We start from the raw sequence: 23,993 nt of genomic DNA, 5'->3' as shown, positions 1-23,993 counted from the left end.
TTTCTGCTTATCAATGGCCAAATCATTTTAAATAGTGTATTGCTTGAATGAAAATATGATAAATATTTTGTGTGCATACCTCTTACTAAAAACAATGTTGCATATGTATTTTAAATTATTGCATTAATTTTTAAAGTTATATTTTCATGAAAATCAAATTACAAACAATTATTATTAAAATAGTTCAAATTTTGGCCTTCAGTCTAATGAAAGAATGTTATTGGTAACATTCTTTGTGTATAAATAATTGTATTTTATTTTTACCAACATTCCAAAACTATATATATATATATATATATCATAAGTTTCATATGTAAAAATTTTGGCTATTCATAATTCATGGTTTTGTAGGATGGATGACATTATATTTATCATCTTATTTGAAGTATTATTTTTACTTTAAAATTTCAATAATGGGTACTTTAAATCGCCATATATTTTTTAAAATACTTTTCATGATCTGTACATAAAAAATATGTTGTAATGGTAATGAAATTCAATATTCTGCTAATTAATACTATGGAATCTATTGCAATGCATTGTTGAACTTTAAAAAAGGGTGCTTTCATGAATGTTAAAGTTATTGGACTACATATGTTTATGAAAATGTTATTGGATCTAAAATTGATAAAATGTGGAGTGTTACAAGTTTGATTATTACTTGAAAAGTCTTATCTTAATTACATAATAGTTTATTTAATATTGATATTTTTAAATGAGCTTTTTAGAATTTTGAAGACTAAATCCTGATTATTAATTAAATGTTCTCATTTTATGGTTCAATCAAAATGATACAGTGAACAAAATAAATTTTGTTCGCAGTATTATTTTGAACAAAATTTGCAAATGTTTTTAACCATTATTTTTCATATTTTCTTTTTATATCTTTTTTTACTTAATAAGTACAAAGAAAATGATGAATAACAGATTGCAATCTTTTGTTTGAGTAGTTTATATGTTGTTTCATGAAGAAAATATGTGTATCATTGAATAACATTTACTCTGTGTTTCATATTTACTTTTACAGTTGAAATTGGATTATTTTTTTAAAGAAAGATGAATTGTAAAATATTCTCATCCTCACAAGAATCTATACTCTTTTTGTGACACAGTTGCAATTTCAAATATATTTCGTTTATTAACATTTCATACTGTTTATGAATTTGTTTTTTTGTATGCAATTTGCACTGTGTTAAAATACTGTGAAATTTTATTTATTCAAATAAATGTTGGGAGTATTTTGGTTCTTATTTGTTGATTATTTTTTTGTTTATTGTTTTCTATTCGTTATAAATAATCATTATTAAGTCACAACGACCAATATAAAAGAATTCAAGAGGTACCGAATTTGGTACTTAAGTACTTTGGAAGGTGGGAATATGCACTTTGGTGCTTTTTGTGAAATTTTATTTAATTAAAAATTGACTTATTTTTGTTGTGTTTTTTTATGATAACTTTCGAAAATATTATTGCACAAAATAAATTTTCCACCATTTTAAAATGTATGTATAAAAAAGGTGTCTTTTTAGTGAAACCAACTTAATAGCCATGCAAATTTTTGTCAATTTTTTAAAATTTTTTTATATGATTTAAATTTTCACCAATAGTTTACATTGTTTCCCTAAAATTCAAACAGTTTTCATTTGTTTCATGAAATAGCAAACTGCGTGATCTTCTCTGCAAATAGCTGAAAAAGAAGGACCCTGTTTAATATCCGTATAGTTTACAAGAGAAATAATGAAATGAAGTTATAATATCAAGACATTTAGAAGATGAATGAACTGGATCTTTATCTTGTAAATAGTACTATGGGATTACGGAACCATCTCCATTAGAAAGGTTGATGTATATTATAAACAGAACTTAACTAAGACAATTAAAATGACACGGCTTTACTTTCAGACAATTTGGCAGAATCATGTAGATAAAGTGTATTTATCTGAGATCAAATATAACCAAAATTCCTGTCGAACCAACTGGAGCCCGAGGCGACTAGTAGCAAATATAAAAAAAAGAAGAAGAAAAAAAAATCATTTCTGTTAATTTTTATTTGAAAATATGAATTTCAAAACATTTAATTTTGGGCTATTGAAGCAATTTTCATTTTATAAGGACAAACCGATTATCAAAGAAATAGAATAATATACTGTGACAATGCTAGCCCTTTTTCTTGGAACAATTTTCCATATCATGTGTTTTACTTTAACATTTCTTAACAGTTTATATGTACAATTTCCAACAAATTGGGAAAATTACAGTGTGTTTTGGTATGCTAAATGGATAACAAAAGGACAAATCTTTATAAAATTTTTAATTACAAATTTTTCTGAAATCTAAATTGAGTATAAGGATTTAAATTTTCTTTCTCTGAAAATATTAGTTATTCCTGGAATCTCTCTTTCAATTATAGAGGGTGGATTCAGATTAGTTACATAAAAAGGACTTTTTATTTATAATTATGTACCAAACGGGATTGTTCAATCTTGAAACATGAGACATGCTCACTTTTCTCTAGCCTGAGTATAAAAGGGGACCTTGTGAGAAACCTGATAAATTTAGCTGAAGGAATTTTTAGGCCTGAAAGCAAAAGCCACTCAGAATAAGATTTCAGATTAAAAATGACAAATTTTGAGGTTGCTTCAAATAAAATAAGTCACAAATTGGAGTGGTTTACGAAGATGTTATTTGATATTCGCATATAAGAAGTATGTACGCGTTCCTCCTTTTTGGAAATTTTTTTTTTCCTTCTTAAATCTTCAATTTTCAGATGGCATTATTTTTCAAGCACTATAGTGATTTCTAGATGTGGCTATATGATAAATAAACGCACAAATATTCCTTTTTGCGTGAATGCTAAGTGTTACGCCTCCCCCCCCCCCCTCGTGATTCTGATGACATGCCATCAGTAAATCAGTTCTTGCCATATATTTATGAGAATGCTCTGACCAATCAAGAGCAAATAATGTTCCATCCAAGGCATTCTGTATGCAAATTTCATTTCACTGGTTTAATGGAATTGAGTCGTAAAACCATAGTCAGCCAATTGCATTTTCAGCGTTGTTATACATCGTCACAGTTGCAGAACAGTTACACAGAAAGAAATATAAATGCCAAAGGCATCTTACTCAAATGCGGACTTCATACATCTCAGGCTAAATATGCATTAATTTGCCATGGAACCTGGTGCCTTAGAATCCATATTTCGCAAATTATTGAGCTAACTGAAGCTGTCCAACTGTATTGGTCTATTTTTAAAAGTCGCTTGTTTGAAAATTGAAGTTGAACAAACTTAATCCTTGAATTTATGATAAAAAAAAATCTTAAAATAGTAAATTATTTAAGTAATTAATATTTAAATATATTTAAGAAATAAAACATAAATTCGAAAATAACCTTTAGTACTCATTTTTACTTTCTCGCATGCCAAGTATAGAGGAAGTACTGTTATCTCCAAAAAATTCTTACTCGAGATTTTAACGAAGATCCACGTTTCACACCTCTCAAAAGTCCGAAAAACATTTTTACTATCTGTCCATGAGTCGATAACTCAAAAAATTTATAAGATAGAAATATATGAAAGATAATCTGAAATTTGGTATATGAAATAAAGACAAAATTGGTAGATTTCTATCATATTTTAAAATAAGTTCATCGACAGGAAGTCTATTTGTATGGTTGTCCAAAAAAAGTGAACTCTGTAATTACAAAGCGCAATGAGCGAGGTTGATAAAATTTGGAACACATATTATGCATCTAAAATGTATATACTTATCAAATTTTGAACCAAATCTGTCAATAGTTGACCATTTGCACTTTCGTAAGCATGTCAGTGCAATAACTCATAAACGCCACGGTTTACATCAATGAAATTAGTTATTTTATGTCTACAGCTGTAGCTTAATGTTAAATTTTGGTGTCAATCGACCAGCAAAAAACCCCATCTAAAACGTATATTCTCGTGATAAATGCCGTAAAAATGCTAGAATCATGCTAAAGATTATATTTCGTAACTTTTATTCACCAATGCCATTCTAGATATTCACAGCTTTACTCAAGGTCCTTAATTCATGCGGATGAAAGGGATAATAATCGCGTGATAGATGCCATTTCTTAATATTCTCGTGATAGATGTCGTAAAAATGCTAGAATCATGCTAAAGATTATATTTCGTAACTTTTATTCACTAATACCATTCAAGATATTCGCAGCTTTACTCAAGGTCCTTAATTCATGCGGATGAAAGGGATAATATTCTCGTGATAGATGCCATTTCTTAATATTCTCGTGGTAGATGCCGTAAAAATGCTAGAATCATGCTAAAGATTATATTTCGTAACTTTTATTCACTAATACCATTCAAGATATTCGCAGCTATACTCAAGGTCTGTAATTTATGCGGATGAAAGAGATAAGATTTTCATTGGAGTGCGTACAAGAAAGTTTCGGGGGGGGGGGAAGATCTCTCCCGCTTGTTGTATTTAGTAACTGTGTCTCTTCTGTTTGAATGCGAGATATCAAGATACTTGAATCATTCAGTGCAACGCTTATCAAATTCATGATCCTCAAAGGATAATTTTTTTTCTATTCATATTGACATAAATGTTAGTAAAATTTTAAAAACTTAATTATTTTAAATTAATTTCCAAGTATACTTGATAAGAATGGACAGTAAATTTTTGAGGTGACCAACTGATTGCTTTATCAAGTTGTTTATAGTTTCTGTCGTAGAAAATCAAAGGTATTAATCACACTTTGATCAGATGCTGAAGGCCGGTTTTATCACAAAATGACACTAGATGATCGTCTAGATGTGGCACAATAATGGGACACTTTTCTACGATATATGCGATGATTTCTATACGTATTCTAATTGTCATTTGTTCGTCGAGTTTCCGTCTCTCGTCTCTACTAATTCATGAGAATGCATACATATAATGCATACATTGCAAGTCAAATCGTTTGGTCTAGAATAACCAAATTTGGTATAAATATACTTTGGAGGTGGAAATGAGCATCTAAAAGCGATTTTTTGTTGAAATTTTAATTTGTCAAATTAAAAATCATGTGAGATATTTCCGTTTTTTATACGTAATATTTTCTGAAAATATTACTGATCAAAAATGATTTTTATGCCATTTTAAAAGTAAAAAATAATCTTTAAATGATATGAATTTAATTGCATTGCAGTTTTTTCTTTGAAATTAAATAATATATTATTATGCAATATTTAAAACAATATTTTTCATTATTGCAATAAAATTCAAAACATTTAAAATAAAATTCCTCCGTTGTTAAAAATTAAGGACAAACAATATTCTTAACAAAAGTTGTCATTATATATGTTACGGCCAAAGCCCGAAATCGGCCAGATCGCGAATTGGCCGGCCAATTCGCGATCTGGCCAACGTTGCTGTAAACTTACCGGCCAATGTCCGATCTTTTCTTGATTTCGGGCTTTGGCCGGCCAATTCGCGAAATGGCTGGGGACGATCGGCCAAAGTAGAAAGAAAGGAATCAAGAGTACATTGTTTTACACCCTGTTAAAAATGAAGTATTTAAAAATGAGTAATTCTGTGTACTGTTTTTTTTTTTTTTAAAGTACAATTGTTTCAGAAACGAGTTCACATATAAGTGACACCTCTGAGTTAAAAATAAGCTTGTAATATATAAAAATATGATCTCATGTTATTCTGTTCTCATATTAAAGCCATAATAGAAATTATTCAGTGAACGTATATACTTTAACAACGTGATAGCGTGAAGATTATATTTGTGCCCTTCAAAATGGAAGAATTATATCTTGAGCAAAGGCCTTGCGTATCGTGTATGAATACAAAGACAAATTGAGTACTCAATTTGCCAACTTCCTTTAAGGGTGATCCTTACTCTTTTTCTGCTCCGTAGACCTAATGTTAAAGATCCCACATCACATTGTCTCCCGAAATGTCGCTTCAAAAAATATGAAATTTTTTGCAAAGGCAAATAACAAAAATACGGGCTAATTAAAACAAATAGTTCTGTTATTAATATCATTTAAAGACATTTCTTTGTTGGCGCCATCTGTCGAATTTCACCTACAGCATGTCCTTATTTATATTTTATACATGAATGTCATTATATTTATTTACCACTAGTCGTCTTTGGCGACCAGCCGGTTCACCAGTATTAATGATCGCTAAAATTTTCAATTAATGTAAATTGCTCTCTTAGTAGCTTTTTCTGCAAAATATTTTTGAGCTTCATATTTTGGTAGTTATATGATTCAGTCGTACTTTTATGTAGGCCTTAAAGAGTTCTGTTTCATTGTACTACTTTCCCTAATGTTCTGTCAGTATCCATAAAATTTCTACTTTAAACTAAAGTGGAAATGTTAAACTGCAATCAATATAAAAGCTTTTTATATTAAAGCTAACCATGTCTTTTTTTTAAATATGAAAATTGAAATCAGAGTCGTTCAGCAGTGAAATCTGACCCATTTATGAAGTTTTTATGCATCAGTTTTAGAACTATCAACATTTTTATACTCACAGGCCAATCACTGTCTAGAAACCCTGGAGAGGATTAGCGTATCTTCATTGAGACAGTCGGTGAAGTGGTCTAAAATCGCCAGTTTTTATAGAAGAGTGATATTGAAATTTCATAAATCAGTCAGTTTTAGTGATTGATTTAGTTGGTTTGGAGTTCAACAATTTTTATTAAAAATATTGGTGTCTCAAGAATATTTTGTTAAATATGATTCAAAGGGTAGAGGACCTATGTAAAAATTTAAAATTCCTGATTCATCGGAGCATTTATTGACTAAAGTTATATTAAATATAATTATTTAGTTAATTTAGACCCTTTTGTTAGCAAATGTATGCCCCAAATTAGCTGGTGGTAGCTGATTAGAATGATTATCCTAAGTATATTAAACTATGTTTGCCTTAAATTAAATTGTTTTATAGAATTAATAATATAGGTATTGTCAAAGCTCATAGTAAACTTTTCCTCCTTTTACTTTTCAGAAAATATCTTATTTCATTTTTTTTTTATTTTATACAGACACCTGCAGAAAATTACAATTTTGTTTATTAAATTTGCAATAATAGTTGATTTATTTTTTAATTTAAACTTCTATTAATGTGATGGCAACACGTTGATAAAAGCTATTTTTTTTTAATTTGACTTGCTCGTGCAGATTAAATTTTAGCATAATTTAATCTAAGCATAATTTATTAATTAAACTTTAAGCTTTAATTAAAAAAGAGTTTTAATTTGATGCAAAAATCGATTTTGTGCTGTAATATTTTCTGGTTTTAGCGACAAAACGCCGAAACGGCGCTTAATTTTTAATTAAAATTCTAATTAAAAATTTTAAAAAATCGCTCCACGGTGCACATTTTCGAACTCCAAGGTATATATATGCCAAATTCGATAATTGTTTGTCAAACGGTTTGGACTGTAGAGCGCCAACACAGACACACACACACGCGCGCGAGCACAAACATACATTGAGCTTTATTTATAAGTATAGATTACCACATCGGGCTTTGGCCAAGGATCCCCGGTAACTTCGCGAAATGGCCAGCCAAAGTAGAAAATACAACATTAATTGCAAGTATTTCGGACTTTGGCCAAACCTCTTGGCCAGTTCGCGAATTGGCCGGCCAATTCGCGAACTGGCCGTATTTCGGGCTTTGGCCGTAACATATACAAAGTTTACATTTGGAATAAGAAAGTGAAATTTCAGTTCCACGAACAATAACAATTAGAAGATAAATTTCCCAGACTGTTACATGTTTAATGGTTTACGTTTTTATAGAACTTTATTCTAGTAGAAATGTTCAGAATAAAAACTAATATGTCCGGTTATTTAAATACCATGGTTTTAATATCTTTCACAATTTAATGGTTAAAAATGTTTGTCGAGTGAACCGTCAGCATGAAGTTGTGTTTAAGAGATTTAATTGAAGTTAAATGCAATTAATATTCCAAGCGAACCAGCTGGTTGCCAAAAGCGGTTGGTAATAAATATACATTTACAGCTTGTGTATATCTAACTGCAGATATATTATTAAATGTGTTAATGAATTATTGATGCTTAAAATACAAATTAATGAATATATTACTGAAAACTATTTTACCATTTCCCCTTATATTATGTTTGGTTAAGCTTGTTAATACGTAAGTGTATACAGTGTAATTGTTAAAAGACAAATACATTTTTTTCTTTTCCTTTAGGAGCAAAAAGCATTTTTATACTGATTTTGAAGATAGTCATTTTCATTAAATAGTCTAATATTATCATTTAAAAATCATTATCATTATCTTAAAAGAATTTAGGTAAATTCGTTGGTAACATATAAAGAATAATTATCATCCAAAAAATATCTTATTTTGGGAGGGTAATTTTTATCAAAAGTTTGTGCAGTGGCGATCATCAAATGCTTTGTAATTGCTGCGATACAGTTAGTTCTCACCTTAATTTCGTCGGAAAAAATTACATTTGAGTTTTCCATTTTCAGGCGATTGACTTAAAGCTTCCTCCTTTTTTTTTTTTTTTTTCATTGTGCGATGTTTTTCGTCAATCTTTAAATGAAAGCGTTTGGTTTCGTTTTTTCCCCTTTCCTGATATTCCATGTGTAATTATTGATGTTTTAAAAAAAAATATTTAGAATTTATCAGTCACATTTGAAAGTATTTCGAAATTTGTATATAGAATTAAACAAAATTTCTCTATATTTAAAGGCACAATTACACTTTGCGGATTAGAAGCAAATAAGCAGGAACACAATAAAGATTCTATTTACCAGAAAAAAATATCAAATGAAATAAAACTGGGTCTGAAAATGAGTATAGTAAGACAAAACTAAAAATGACAGAAAAGATTTATTATTCAACGATTTTAATAAATAATACAAAATTTATAACAATCTTGAATGAATTCAAATAAATAAAGTCATAATATTTGTAATTAAAACTTGCCAATTTTAACAAATAAGTAATTCACTAGTATTTCAATCACCTCTATAAATGAAATAATGTTATAATAAAATTTCGACATAAATAGTGCATTTACCGATTTCATATTGAAATTTAAAATATAGAGACTTTCTTAATTGAAAGCATTCGGCGGAAGTAAAACCACGAGGAGAGTAAAATGCTTTAAGTAATTATTCACTTTCGATCACTGATGATAAAAACTATATTAAGAGTGTTTAACCAACGAAAACAATTTTAGAAATAAGAATATTTTATACCGTTTAGATCTGATTTCGAACTAAAATAAATTTGAATTGTAGACAATATTTAACATAATGTTAACAATAAATTCAAAGAACCGTTGAAAAGATTAGAACAACCGGTAAATTCGAATTAAAAACTTTTAAATTAGCCAAATTCCACTGTCGTTAGATATTGTTATCAGTTACAAAGGGAAATAACGTGTAGAATCTATGCCTTTCCCCTCGAATCAATTATGACTGTAATAATACTGCGGACAACATTTTCCTTTAAGTGGCAAGCTGGTGGCAGAGAAAAAAAATATATATTCAAGAATAAAATATTGACTGCAACGTGGTAAATATTTTTTTTTAAAATTCCTTTTATAATAAATCTACCTTTCCGTAAAACATTTTGCCATCATCACATAAATTAGAGCTTTTTTTATTAACTCCATTTAGCTTAATGCAAAATTTGACTGGATTGTTAATCTTGCTAAAACGTGCGCAAATTACATTGTTAGCAGTTAAATACTGCAAGTATATCTCCCGTTCGCTGTGAAGTTACGTTACGAGGTGCGGTTGTCTTTCGATTATGTGGTGGAAAAGCTGGCCACTATTTTACGGTTTCATTATCTCGCAGATAACATTGACCAAAAGGCCGTCAATATGTTTCATCGCGGTAATCGCTTTTCCTGGATTTTACTGCTAATAACCTGTCCAATAAAAATCGGATTATACATAAGATTTTAAGATATGTGATTACATTCAGATTGAATTTATTGAAAAATGGTATAAAATGTTTCTATTTTTGTATAAAATGTACTGGAAACATATCTATAAAACAAAAATATATCGTTAAAAGTCAAACTGTTTTGAAAATTGAAAGAAATAAGAACCCCCTTTTTTTGGGCTAGAAAGAGATCAAAGCAAAAACCCTGTTAAGATATTTTGTCAAACGAACTTTCAAAATTTTGAAACTTAGCTCAAGAAATATATTACATAAGTTTCTGAACCAAGAAATAAGCTGTATCTCTATTCAGTCTTTAAATACTGAAACCCGAGTGTTAAATAATATGAAATTTACAATTTTTTCTACATTGTAAAGTATTAAAACAGTTGTAAAGTCTTTTCAAAGGAACATAAAATTTATTCTGTTGTTTAAGATTTGGTGAATGTATAGAGAAAATACGAAATTGTATTTAGATTAAAAAATTGGCATCAAATTTTAATATTTTTTTTTTAAGAAGGTTTTACCAAAATTCAGAAATTGGGAAAATAGCATTTAAGGCATACAAAATACTATTAAAATGCTAAAATATAAAATATGAAAATGAACTTCCTAGAATGAACGTAAAAACAAAATTAAAATGATTTTAATAAAGAAAATTATTCAGAAATTGAGAATATCGAATAAAAAATATTCGATATTTTCGCCTGAACTCAATTTTTCCAATACAATCACTTATTTTAACTTTCGAATTTGACATGCCTAGCTTAGGGAATTGTAATTGTAATCCTGTAACTGTAACTCTGCTTGATTTGTAAGTAAATTTAAATTATTTTGACTATTATTGAGAAAATGCACCAAAGCAACATTTTTTTAAAATTTGAAATTTTTGCGAATTTTGCTTAAATTATGGATTGCATTTTAACTGCAGTCTATTAAGCAATCATGGAGGCATAAAAATCTTTTTACAGTTCTTCTTTCACATTTTAGAATACTTTAGAAAAAAAAATCTATTAAAAAACAACTTTTGAAAACATTTTAATAAAATTATCTGCATAATATGTCATCTTATCTGCATAATGTTTCATAATTATTTTTCTTGCTGTTGTTATTCTTCAGTAAATTTTTCATGTTTTTGATAATTTTGGAGTATATGAAAGCGGTTTTGTGAATTCGAAAGTAGGCCTTGTTATACACGAGTACAAAAACTCTGTGATACTATTTCTGTAGTCAGATGCAGTATGTACAAAATTTTTGACTTGAAATGAGTAAAAATATTCCAGCTATTCTGCTTCTAAAACATATAAAAGGAAGCACTCTACGATAATTTTTTTAATGTAGTTTACTGAAACAAAAACATATTCTCATTTTAGTATATACACATGTATTAATAAGCGAGACATTAAAGTATAATACATAAAACACTGTCCACAACCGACTGACTCACAAATAAGAACACTCAAGGAACACATCTACGGGACTGTCAATATGCATGATGACATTCAAAATGTAACAAGTAAAAATGAGAAATGTCTTCCGAGCTGATTAGAGCAGCATACGAACGAATTCTGAAACAAAAAAGAAAATATCATGTAAAAATTTGAGTCACAACAATATATGACTTAAAAACGATCTAGGCACATCGTAAAATTGTATGAAAAACAATAAGAAAAACAGTTGCATTTTTTTAAATACCGCGTATTGTTAAGGTCGTTCTTTTATGACATTGTTATTCCCTAAACTCCAATAGATGGCGCTAGTTGTAGCTTTATGTGGATTGTATGAGAAAATATCACTTAGTACTTATAGAATACGATTTCTTCGTGTGGGGTTATATGAAAGTTTAGCCATTTTGTACCAATTTGTAGTTTTAGAGCAACGTATGACAGCTGTTATTCTATTTCTAAATCAACGGATGCTGGAAAATTCATGGCGGGAAATGAAATAAGTTTGTACATAAGGACAACAATCAAGAAATTTCGCATCAAGATTTATTTTGTAGTTCTATTGTAAATTAGTAATACCACTCTAGTTTCAGCGTTACATACTTTTGCAATGTGTCCAGGACTTCTGAAACGACCAGAATATGTAAAGGCAGATTATCGATAAATAAATTTGTTAGCAGTGAGGAGTTGCAAACAGGTTGATTAAAAATATATTATTAGCCTTTTGTCAAATAAATTACGATAATATATATATACATTGTGAAGGATAATTTATCATATCTATTTCATTATGATCACTTAGTTATTACTATATTGCTAAATATAAAACATCTGTTTAAATAATATTGTGTACACACATAAATGCCATGTAATTGCAAATATTAAATAAATAAAAGCACTGGAACTTTTACAAAATTACTAAAATAAATCATTACATCATACTAAGTTAAAAACGTTTTAAAAAATGAGGCTAAATTAACAAGTTATTAACCTTTTGTGGCATCCTCCTATGTTGTTGCAGCATTCTGATCATTCAGTTTTTTTCTTATGCCAAAGACTAGAGTATTTTAGCTTATCGTTTACACTTAGAAAATCATTTACACTCTTACTTACGTTAGAAACTAAAATATTAGGAACTTTCTGTTTTGCTGTAATTGTGTTAATCCTCTTCGTCACATTTTGTCGCAGGTATTTTCAGGGTATAAATTCTAAATATTGAGGGATATAATGAAATGTTCATTGAAGTTCAACTCTTTATTCCTTTAAATTAGATGGTGGTATTTGGGATTTGCGAACAGATATTCGCATTTCAACCTTTTAGTGTATTAGACGATCTACCATAAGTATGATGGTAGAAGAAGTATCAATCTTAACATTTTTCCATTCGATAAATGTCTGTGCTGTCGGTTGTTTTTTAATACATAAAAGACGCTTTTTTTTCTGTTTTGAAAGAAATCAAAAGTATCTTTGTCGCCTTATCAAAGTATCGCCGGCCGCTATCTGATTACAGTTCAAATTACGAAATTCTTTTCTAAATAGTGTCCGAGTTGTTTCTAAACAAGATGTTTATGTAAATTAGCAAAATAAAACAAATTTTTGTTTGCCTACTATTAAAATAAATTTGTTCTAAAATCCATCCATTCAAAGGCAATATGAAATATTTCTAAGCCAGTTTTCGTGAACGAACATGTACATTATTAAAAAAATAGCCAAATTAATACAATCAAGTTTTTGCAAGTAGCCAATATTAAGAAACCGGCAACTTGGTAATCTACAAGAGAAAAAATTTCGTTTGGACTTTAATTAGTTTATAAATACTTTGAACAGTTGTTTAGCTTCTAAACGAGTTATTATAATTAACAAATGATATCAATTAGAAAACGCATGTCATCTTACAAAATTATATTATTATCTTGTCATACTTCTAAGCATTCTTAGTCACAATTAGTACTCTTGGATTACCAGAAAATTAGACAATTATCTGTAGAATCACGACAGAGAGGGTAAAAAGAGGGTATAGATTACCTCGATGCCATTGTAAAAAAAACAAAATAATAGTATTTTATTTCATTCTAGATATATTTCGATCCATAACTCTAGATATGTTTACTATCTTAGGAATAATAATAATAATAAAAAAAATTGATACCAAGATACATTTTATGATAATTACGCCAACGGCACGTACGGGTCATTTCTCATATATAGCTGTGTTCGAGCTTATAAGAATTTCATATATCAGAGGAGAGAGAAAATTTAACATCCAGGGGATACTTAGCCTCGCTACGCCACTGAATAAGGAGTATTTCTCATTTCTTGTTTTGTCTTGTGTCTGGGCCTGTCTGAATAGCGTGAACTCAGAGGAGATAAAATAAGTATTTAATATTTTTGTATACATTCTTGTGTTTACTTTTACAGGAATGTCATGCATCCGAGTAGAGAAAAAATATCACATACTGACCATATTTACCCTTGTTATGCCGCCAATGAACATTTACCACTTCTTGTATTTTCGTGTATAATGCCTACCCGAAATGAACATAATCGAGAAGAGAAAAGATAAATATTCACCATTTCTTATATATATTCTTGTGTTTGGATTTACAGGAATTGCATACATCCGAGGAGATGCCGACGACAGCCTCGCTACACTACTGATGAGTATTACTCATTTTTTATATTTTCTTGTATAATGCATGTTCGGATTGCACACAATCGACAAGAGAAAACATTAGTATTTGCCGTTTCCTATATATACTTGTATTTGAAATTACAGGAATTGCACACACCTGAGGAGATGCCGGCAACAGCATCGGTACTCTACTAATGAGTATCACTCATATTTTTTGAGTAATGTCTACCCGAATTGCATACACCCGAGATGATAAAAAATAAATACTTGTCATTTCTTATGTATATTCTTGTGTTTGTATTTACAGAAATTGCATACACCTGAGGAGATGGCGGCAACAGCATCGCTGCGCTACTAATGAGTATCACTCATTAGTAGTGTAATACCTGCTCACTCATTATTTTCTTGTGTAATGCTTGCTCGAATTGCGTACACTCGACATAAGAAAAAAAATACTTGCCATTTCTTATATATATTCTTGTGTTGAATTTACAGGAATTTCATTCATCCGAGAAGGGAGAAAATTTCGGTGATACTTAGCCCCCTCTTGCGCCATTGATGAATTTTATTCATTTTTTTTTTTACTTCATTGTACTTATGGCTGCCAAAAGTGCATTTCTTCGAAAAGAAAAAAAAAGTACTTGTCTTTTCTTATACATATTCTTGTGTTTGAATTTACTCAGATTGCGTATATACAAAGTGAGAGAAAATACGGATCTCGGTAACACTTTGCCACTGTTGCAGTATTACTATTTTCTTATATTTGAGTATACTCGAATACGTACACCCAAGAGAGAGGGGGAGGGAGAAACGATACCAGCATCAATTATCCTTGCTGAGTCATTGACGATTATTTATCATTTATTATGTTTGCGCACTCACCAATTGCATACTCCATTGTTGTTTGAAGAAAGAATTTACGCTTTTATCGATCCCGTCAAATGAATTATCATTGTGTTTTGAAAGAAATATATCATACTTGTCTGATATTCGAAAATCCTTTGAGATTTTTCTTTCTATAAGCATTTAGAACCCCAATAAATGTGATATAATCTTTTTAGACTCTCCACTTTCATTCTGAAAGAATACCGAGTGTTTACAGACACATCATCCAAGACAAAAATTAAAAATTAAAGAAAAAAATCCTATAGTCAAAACCATCTGTTCACAAACTAAGTAATCCTCACTATAATTCGTCTTTTCGAATAGACGCAGAGCTAAGAGCTTTCGCAAATTCTTCTCACAGCTAAGTTGATGTCTCGGATAATTATCATTAATGGCATTTAGATTCGAGATTGATTCAATACCAGTCTCGAAAATGACGTTAGGAGCTCCAGTAAGAAGATTAAGGTCTTTGGGCGTTTCTCTTTTTTCTTCGGAACCCGTGTTTGGGACAGCTGTTTAAAGGACAGCTTCATGTAAGCCTTGAATGTGGTGAGATTTTTACGACTTTAAGCATGTCTTTATAAGGATTACAGTCATGAAGATCGTTTTAAAGTTATGAGGTATTTATTATATTAATCCCTGATGCTGAGAAGTGAATGACAAAATGCCCATAGCCGATTAAATCAGAATCGGGCTATGACTTGTTTAGTTCTTCTCCCACATGTCTGATTGAAGTCTTAACATGATTTAGTTTTGTGTGTGGATCAAAAACTTCATATGAGACCTCTGAAGCAATAATTTAAAGTTGCCATGAAGTTGTCATGATAAGACATTAAAAATTAACAAATATTTCTCGAAAAAATCATAAGTATTTTATACTCAACTTAATCAAATGTTTCAGAACAGGATATATTTTTTTTGTACATAATGAAAAAACTGGAACAGTTAGCAATTTTTACTTTTAGAAGTGATTTCAACATGAGTAAGATAATAATTAAAATGACAATTAAAATAATGCATTAAAGTTTAAAGAAAGGCCTTTGGTAATTAATATTAATTATAAGCATTTTCAACAAATCAAATATATTTCAAAACAGAAAGAATAAATATGAAATATATTTGTTTTTTCTTTAATGAATAGTTTCTGTTTATTTATTTTTTCATTTATTTACTTATTTTTTTATTTATTTATATTTTTCTTTTTTCTTTTCTTTTTCTTATTTTCCTCTTTTAAAATTTTAAACTAGCTATTTTTGGTAAATTTTATTATTTACTAATTATTTTTCAATGATACTGTTACTGTGGAATATTATGTAGGCTCTTCGGCTGGAGCCATTCAGACCTTCTCCACTTTTTCTTTTTTATACTTGCTGCTTTATTATTTGGTCCGTTTTTTTCTTTGGCTGTCTTTAGCTTCTTTTGCATCTAGTACACACGCATATGAAAGATTTTTTTTTTGAACAACCAGCCCTTTGATAGCTATTTTAATTCTATTTTTTATTTTAACTATGATCTTTTCACCGGTCTAACCCCACTTTTCGCACACACCTAATCATCATCAGAATACATCAGAATATTGAATAGTTCAATAATTATGCAATACTAATAGTTCAATAGCTCAAAAAACTTCAATAAATTTTTTGTAAATTATTTGTTCATAGTTTCTTATTTGAGCTGTCAATTAGTGTTATCGAGTTTCATTAGTGACTCCATGTCCACGATACAGATTATAAAAGCGCACCTTCGTAGTTGATCCTGCCATCGTTATCGGTGTCTGTGGCCCGTATCATCAGATCGAGCTGTTCTTCTGACATGGGCTCACCAATCATTTCCATGGCCGTCCGGAGTTCATCCTATAATAATCGAATAATAAAAGTCAAATGTGACGGAAACAACATTCCATTAAAGCATCTGAATTGGAGATTGATATGAAAGTAGAAAATATATAAAAACAGAAAGACGATATTGCAGCTGCAAATAACAATTATATGGAGACGTAGTCATTCTGACACCACTGAAATCTGCAGCTTCTACAGGATTAACCTGACCGAGAATTATCACAAGTCCTACTGAGCTACGTCACTGATCAACCTTTCTCTTAATCCTGACTCTAGGGATCTAATCTTTCTCTTCTACATCCTGACTCTAAAGAAACGGTTTGTTCAAAGCAGTACAGTGCCCATAATCACCACTCTAGCTGCAGACAATACCTGGGATTTCGAGTTGCCATATTTAAAATAGATAGCACTCTGTGCCTCATAATCATTGACCATTACTAATAAATAATACTTTAATTATTTTACTGATTAAATTATTATTTCTTTAAGGACAAATATTTTATTATTGGAAGGTAAGGCCTATGCTGGTATGTTGGTCTGATTTTAAGACCAGAGGAGATAATTTGAAATCAATTTCACTAAAGATCGATTGTGCATTTGAGACTGACATAAGTTAATTCCGGTGTTACATGTCAAATGCCAGTGGTTCGAAAATTTGGCTTGAAACTAGAAAATATGTAAAAGCAGAAAGATGATCTTGTACTTATAGAGAACAGTTGGGATTTCTAACAACCATGTTTGGTATAGATCGCCCCCTCAGTGTCATAATCATTGACGATTACTAATTAAAAATGCTAAATAATATAATATATTAATAGATACTGCTAACATATATCTATTTTTAAGGTTTTAGTATCAGAGGGTTTTAGCCGATGGAGAGGAATGTAGCCGATTTCATTTAAAGATCGAATCATGCATCAAGGACTGATATATGTTATCACTAGCATCAAAGGTCAAGTGACTACCCTTCAGTGTGGCATGAAAGATTGGACTGAAAGCACTAGTTCAGATATCCTCTTTTCCATTTAATTACAATTTAAAATTTTAATTTGAGACTCGTGTTGTTACGAAATTAGAAATCAATAGAACTAAGCCAAACTACTGCATTGGCTATTTGCCAATGGAAAACGTAAAAGGAAAGATACACCAAATAAAGTGTACAACATATATTGAAAGGAAGAATAACTTACAATAAATAGCAACAATATAAATAGTACACACCATGGAAGATATAATAACATTGAACGCAACATGAGCAACAAATACTTGGATACTCGTAGTAAGTGTTAAAATAATTTGGCATTTGCGATGTTGCAAAGTCGCTTTCTATTCAATCTGTGTTGTGCACTTCACCTAGTGATTTCTTTTCTTTTACATAATACATAGGCAGACATCCTATGTGGTGGTCGCCCTCAGTGTTTGCGACCTTGTGTTCCGTTGTAAAATTGATTTATTTCTATATGCCTGACCTGTCTTTTGAGTTTATAAGACAACCCCGTGAATCTAATTTTAAGTAAAACCGGCATAGTTTTTCTGAATGATATATTCCGAAATCGTGAGGAAAACATAGCTCACCCGCGTGATATACCCATTCCTGTCCTTGTCGAAGACTCTGAAGGCTGCCATGAGATCGGCCATCACGTCTTCCTGGACACTTTGGTGGGCCATCCAAGAGAGGAACTCCTCTTCATTCAGCAAGCGGTCACCTGAAAACCATACGATAATAAATATTTCCAGTGCTAAAGATTGAAATGTAAATAATGCTTTTATTTTTTGCAGGATTTATACTGATTTTTAACCACTTGTGGTGGAAGAAATTCACAGGTACTCTACCCAAAACAGCCTATTGTAACTCTCAGCGAGACTACACAAAATATCTGATTCTTTATAGAAATCGGATAAAGATTTATATCATCAAAATGAATTACTTTTCGATTTCTGTAAAATGTGTTCCAGCAAACAATATCAGCAGACGCGTCGTTAACATCATTTTTGCCTCTGTGAAAATTCCCAGCTGCGTCTTTAACATGTCTTTGGCAATTCAGTGATAGAAGCATATCGGCGTAAGTGACATTTTTCCCACCACAAGTGGTTAAGAAGGTAAAAGCGGGTGTAGAAACAAAAACATTTCACTATAGTACGCAGAGTGTTTCAAAATTCAGCGCATAATTTGTTAACGGGAAGAAAGCCAAGAATCACATAGAAATATTAAACAGTAAGATCTTATTTATACTTTATAATTGGACAGAACATTTATATTTAGTTTCACAAAGAATGCCTTCGCAGTTATGGAACTTCCCTTTTAAAACTATCCAGCCTTTCGTGTACGATTGCAGAAGAAACTTAGATTCTTGTCAAGTCAGAGCAAGGTCAACGGTTATTTGCTGAGTCTCGCATGCAAGAAGAAAAATTCAGGCTAATTAAATCGAGCAGTGGTTATAACCAATGGTTGAGTGTTCCCAGTCTTTGGACTCCTAAAGTTTCTATTCAAAGAATCATGCGCAGTGTTGGAAAAATGAGATACAGTTAAATTGCTCTGGAATCATATGGTGTAAAGAACAGATATAGGGAAAAGGTTGAGTTCTTGTATGCGAGTATAATTTATTTTAGAATCTTGTTTTTGCATAACTTGTTTTTAATCCAAGGTTGTTCCCTTGTTTTTAATCCGAGGTTGTTGAGTTATAGTGTTTTTAAATCGAAGTTTCTGGAAATATATCCATTGGAGTAAAAGCTATTTTGCAAGAACCGTCATCTTACCTCTCTTGCTCGCCTGGTCGATGAGTTTGCCAACCATAGTGTCCGTGAGGACGATTCCGAGTTTCTCCAACATGCATTTGATCTCCGTTTCATTCACGCGCCCGTCCTTGTTCTTGTCCAGCATAGAGAAAGCTGCTTTCAGCTCTGCAATGGAAGAAACAAACATTCCGTTATCGAATTACCTAATAACGTCAAATTCAGAGACTCTCTTTAATTTTTAACACAAAAATAAACAGGTGGTAGTACACAGTAAAACGAACAGTTTCTGCCATAGAACTCGGGATCGCAGTCTGTTTGATTTGGAAGGGAAAAAAAGGATATCACTTGTATTCGCATGGAAATTTTTGCATTATTAAATCATTCACATTCATTTTTTTTGTTTCACCAGATTTAGTAAATCTAAGCATAATTCCTGGATATTATGAATTCTATCAGAATAATCATTTGTAGTTTAAGTAAGGTACCAGAGAACAATATAGCCAATGAACACGTTTTAAAACGAAGTTTTTTTAAAGGTCTTATCCACAATTAAATTGCATAAGTTTCACCTTATCGAAAAAATAAATAACAGATTATTCTTACTGATATCTATCACTTTGAAGTTTTTTTGATATTAGCTTTCTTTCCGAATTTAAAAAATTGCAGAACGCCTTATTTAGAAGAATAATAAAACCAGTGAAAGAAGTTTGAACTTTTAAAATTTTTCTCAATAAATCCAATTATTCCAAAGCTGAAAAGCCACAATTTCATTATTTTTATATCAATAAAATTTAGTTATTTATATTCGAAGCAATTCAAATATAAATAGAAACATCCCCCTCCCCCAAATCTGAAAATTTCCAAAACGCTTTAAAAAAATTCAGACGATTAAAAGTTTTGAAATCATCGGAGTATTCACACACACACACACACACACACACACACACACACACACACACACACACACACACACACACACACACACACACACACACACACACACACACACACACACACACACACACACACACACACACACACACACACACACACACACACACACACACACTTATTCTTGCTTTGGCAGCGTTTTTAATAGTGTTGTGTGAATTGTGATAGCTTAAGTAGGCAGTCCACATTTATGAAACGTTTTTGTGTTATTGCTAACAACACAAAAGAAAAGTATATCAACCCCGCATATTTTTTCTACGAACTAATGATAATTATTCGTTTGTGCGCTTCTTTTGAGGACTCACGTGACGGAATTTTTACTCACGTGATGGAATCTTATTTTGTCTTTATTGTGTTGCAATATGGAAAAATTTATTAAAATGTTTTTTAAATGCATAATTCATTTGCCACCATCTTTAAACCTAAATACTGTATACATAGCTTTTTACCCAAGCTAGAAAATATTTTATTATTATTATTTCTTCAGCATATTCAATTTCACGATTTACGTTATAAAGATTATACAAATTCGATAACTTTTGGTCTAGACATTTTCTTTTTAAAGTCCGTAAGCAGTCTCAAAGTGAAATTTTAATTACGAACACACTGTTTATTAGAATTATGTGTAGATTTAGTTAATTAAAAACCTTAATTGTCAACCAAAAGATCATTTGTGACTGTCATATTCCTACTAAACAATACAACATACATCATTATATAAGCCGTTTATTTTGAAAATGGGGCAAGTCCATTTTTGAAAAAAATGGGGATAATGGTAGTTATAGATTAAACTTGTTATGATCTTTTTTATGAGAAAACAGTTTAAAGTAAAAAAAAAAAAAAAAAAATAATAATCAGTGTCTAGTATTTTGGAGATGGCAGTTTTAGCCCTTAACAGTATTAAAAATCTGTTTATTTTGAAAGTGGTGCAAGTCCATCTTAAATTGAAATAATTTTTGACGGAATATATTACTGCAAAATTTTGTTCCGGTTGCAGCAAGGCGAAGCAAATGTGGCCATTTGATATCATGTCTGAAATCTAGGGTGTTTCTATCCATCTATCTTTGATAATGAAAATCGGTGGTTGTACAGTGTTTCATAAATAATAAAAAGTATATCTTAATTTTGTGTTTCAATAATAATAATATCATTATCGATAATATTATATTCGATAATAATAATATTAATAATACTAGCTGACCCGGCAAACGTTGTTCTGCCATATAAATTATTTCTTGTGAATATTTTGGTTATTAATTAAAAAATAACGAATGTATTGTAAGTGTCTAGAGAGGGGATCTACGGCAGAAAGAGGAATGGAGAGCCGTAGACGATGATCGCCGATAAAAACAGAAAAACACCAACCATTCATTTTCTCAATACAATGTATTTCATTAACGTAACGAACATATACATTGTTTGATCTCTTAAAAGTTAAACGTAAAGTGAAAAAAGTAATATATTTTTTGTTCCTAAAGTATAAAAATGAAATAAAGAAAATCAATATTCATTTCGAAGAGCAATTGAGTGTACGATATTTTTTTGTTAGTCCGTCTTTAGCCAATACAAATATGCTCGATGGTTTGCCCATGCAAGAACATGCCACGTATAATTGTCCGTGTGAAAAACCTGGTGTGCCCAAATCTAATCCGTAAACAGACATCTTTTGGCATTGCGACTTATTGACTGTCATTGCGAATGCCAATCTAATAAGAAATTAAACGCGTTTGAATTCAATTGGAATGTCTGTGAGAATCATTGAAATTCGTGGCAGCAAAACATTTTCGGCTAGGAATTTGCCATTCAAAATGGTGGCTTCGATAACGTTTTTCATCAATTCTTTAATGACCAATCGCGTGCCATTGCACAGCTGTTGTGGGTTCAAATTCCGAAGTAAAATAACCGGAGATTCAACTTTCAGTCATAGAAGGTGTGGTGACATGCCTGGCAAATCCAGTTAGTTCAAAAACTCTGTTGGGTAATTTACAACTTCATTAGCATCGTAAATTTATGATACCAAGTACCCTGGCAACGACTGTTGTATCTTGAAGTTTAAATCGTCGACGTCCACATTTTTTTGCTGCCAAAATGGCTCTTTCCGCCAGCCACGCATGATTCATATATTGTGTGCGTACATCGGGAAATATGCGGTCAATGAGAACATTTTGCGAATCAAAGACAGTGCAGAAATTGGTGGGCAATTTTATGCATCCAGTATTTTCATAGACAACAACTTTGCAAGCGCCGATATCTAACAACTGGTCCGAGAATGTGTCAGCAGATGGATCTTGTAGCATTTGGATGCGCATGTTCATTTTTAACTGGACGTTTTCCAACATTATTCCACAGTGGCGATGATTTCAAGCAAACATTGATCTCATCAGCGTACATTGAATGTGGAATGACGGGATACGGACACCTAATTACCTAGCGTTATGAAATATACTTTACGACCTATTCTCATACCTACCAAATGCACATAAAACATTTCATAAAAATCGGTCGAGCCGTTTCGGAGTTTAGTTAAACAATTTACGGTTTCTTCATCGGTATTTTTATTTCCTTTTAAAATCGCATTCTCCAAAGGTTTGGTTGAAAATAAATATCCGCGTTTCATTTCATGCATTAAACATTTATTATATTTTCGACAATTTCCATTCTTTTATAATAATCCTGGGAAATATAAAAGAAACTGGTTTTCCGGATTGCCAATACTACCACTCCAAAATCACGACAACAAAAATTTATGATCAATGATATTTATTTCATTGTCACTGGACTGAACAATGGGTGTTGGAAGTAAACATATTATTATCGAAACACAAAATTAAGATATACTTTTTATTATTTATGAAACACTGTACAACCACCGATTTTCATTATCAAAGAAAAATAGATAGAAAAACCCTAGATTTCAGAAATGGTATCAAATGGTCACATTTGCTTCCCCATACAGGAACCGAAGCTAAACTTTGCCGTAATATATTCAAAATAATTTCAATCTAAGATGGACTTGCACCACTTTCAAAATAAAAAAATTTTCAATACTTTTAAGAGCTAAAACTTCCATCTCCAAAATACTAGAATCCGATTTTTTTTTACTTTAAATCGTTAACGCATAAATAGCTCATAACAAGTTTTATCTATAAGTATCAATATCTGAATATTTTTCAAAAATGGACTTGCCCTACTTTCAAAATAAAGGGCTCATATGGATCTAAATAGATGCAGATCTGATGCAGGCTTAATTAGTTGCGGACTTGATGCAGGCCTAATTAGATGCTGTTCTATTTAGATGCGGATAAAATTAGATGCAGATCTAATGTGGGCCTTATTAGATGCAGATTTGAATATATCTAGTTATACACATCTCTAAATAGATGCCGATGAATTAGATGTCGTTCTGATGCGGGTCTAATAAGATGCAGATCTATTTAGATGCGGGCCTAGTAAGATGCAATGTTATTTACATGCGGAAATCATGCACGCTTAATTAGATGCAGGACAGATGCTGGCCTCATTAGATGCAGACATGATTCCGATCTAATTAGACGCAAACATGGCGCAGATGTAGAT

At 30.9% G+C, this 23,993-nt stretch overlaps 1 protein-coding gene across 1 annotated transcript in view; it reads right to left on the bottom strand.

Moving 5' to 3' along the window:
* Positions 1 to 11,247: 11,247 nt before the first annotated feature.
* Positions 11,248 to 23,993, bottom strand: part of LOC129987761 (uncharacterized) — a 185,002-nt gene continuing 172,256 nt past the window's right edge. The window contains exons 5-8 of the mRNA XM_056095701.1: positions 19,488 to 19,631; positions 18,306 to 18,436; positions 16,634 to 16,745; positions 11,248 to 11,498 (exon numbers count right to left, since the gene is read on the bottom strand). Of these exons, the coding sequence (XP_055951676.1) occupies positions 11,476 to 11,498; positions 16,634 to 16,745; positions 18,306 to 18,436; positions 19,488 to 19,631 (410 nt within the window). The 3' untranslated portion in view covers positions 11,248 to 11,475. The remainder of the gene's footprint in view (positions 11,499 to 16,633; positions 16,746 to 18,305; positions 18,437 to 19,487; positions 19,632 to 23,993) is intronic.

Source organism: Argiope bruennichi, chromosome 10 (genome assembly GCF_947563725.1).
Source record: "Argiope bruennichi chromosome 10, qqArgBrue1.1, whole genome shotgun sequence".
NCBI classification, from domain to species: Eukaryota; Metazoa; Arthropoda; class Arachnida; order Araneae; family Araneidae; genus Argiope; species Argiope bruennichi.
Note: the sequence above shows the minus strand (reverse complement) of the source record. Positions and strands in the feature narration are given on the sequence as shown.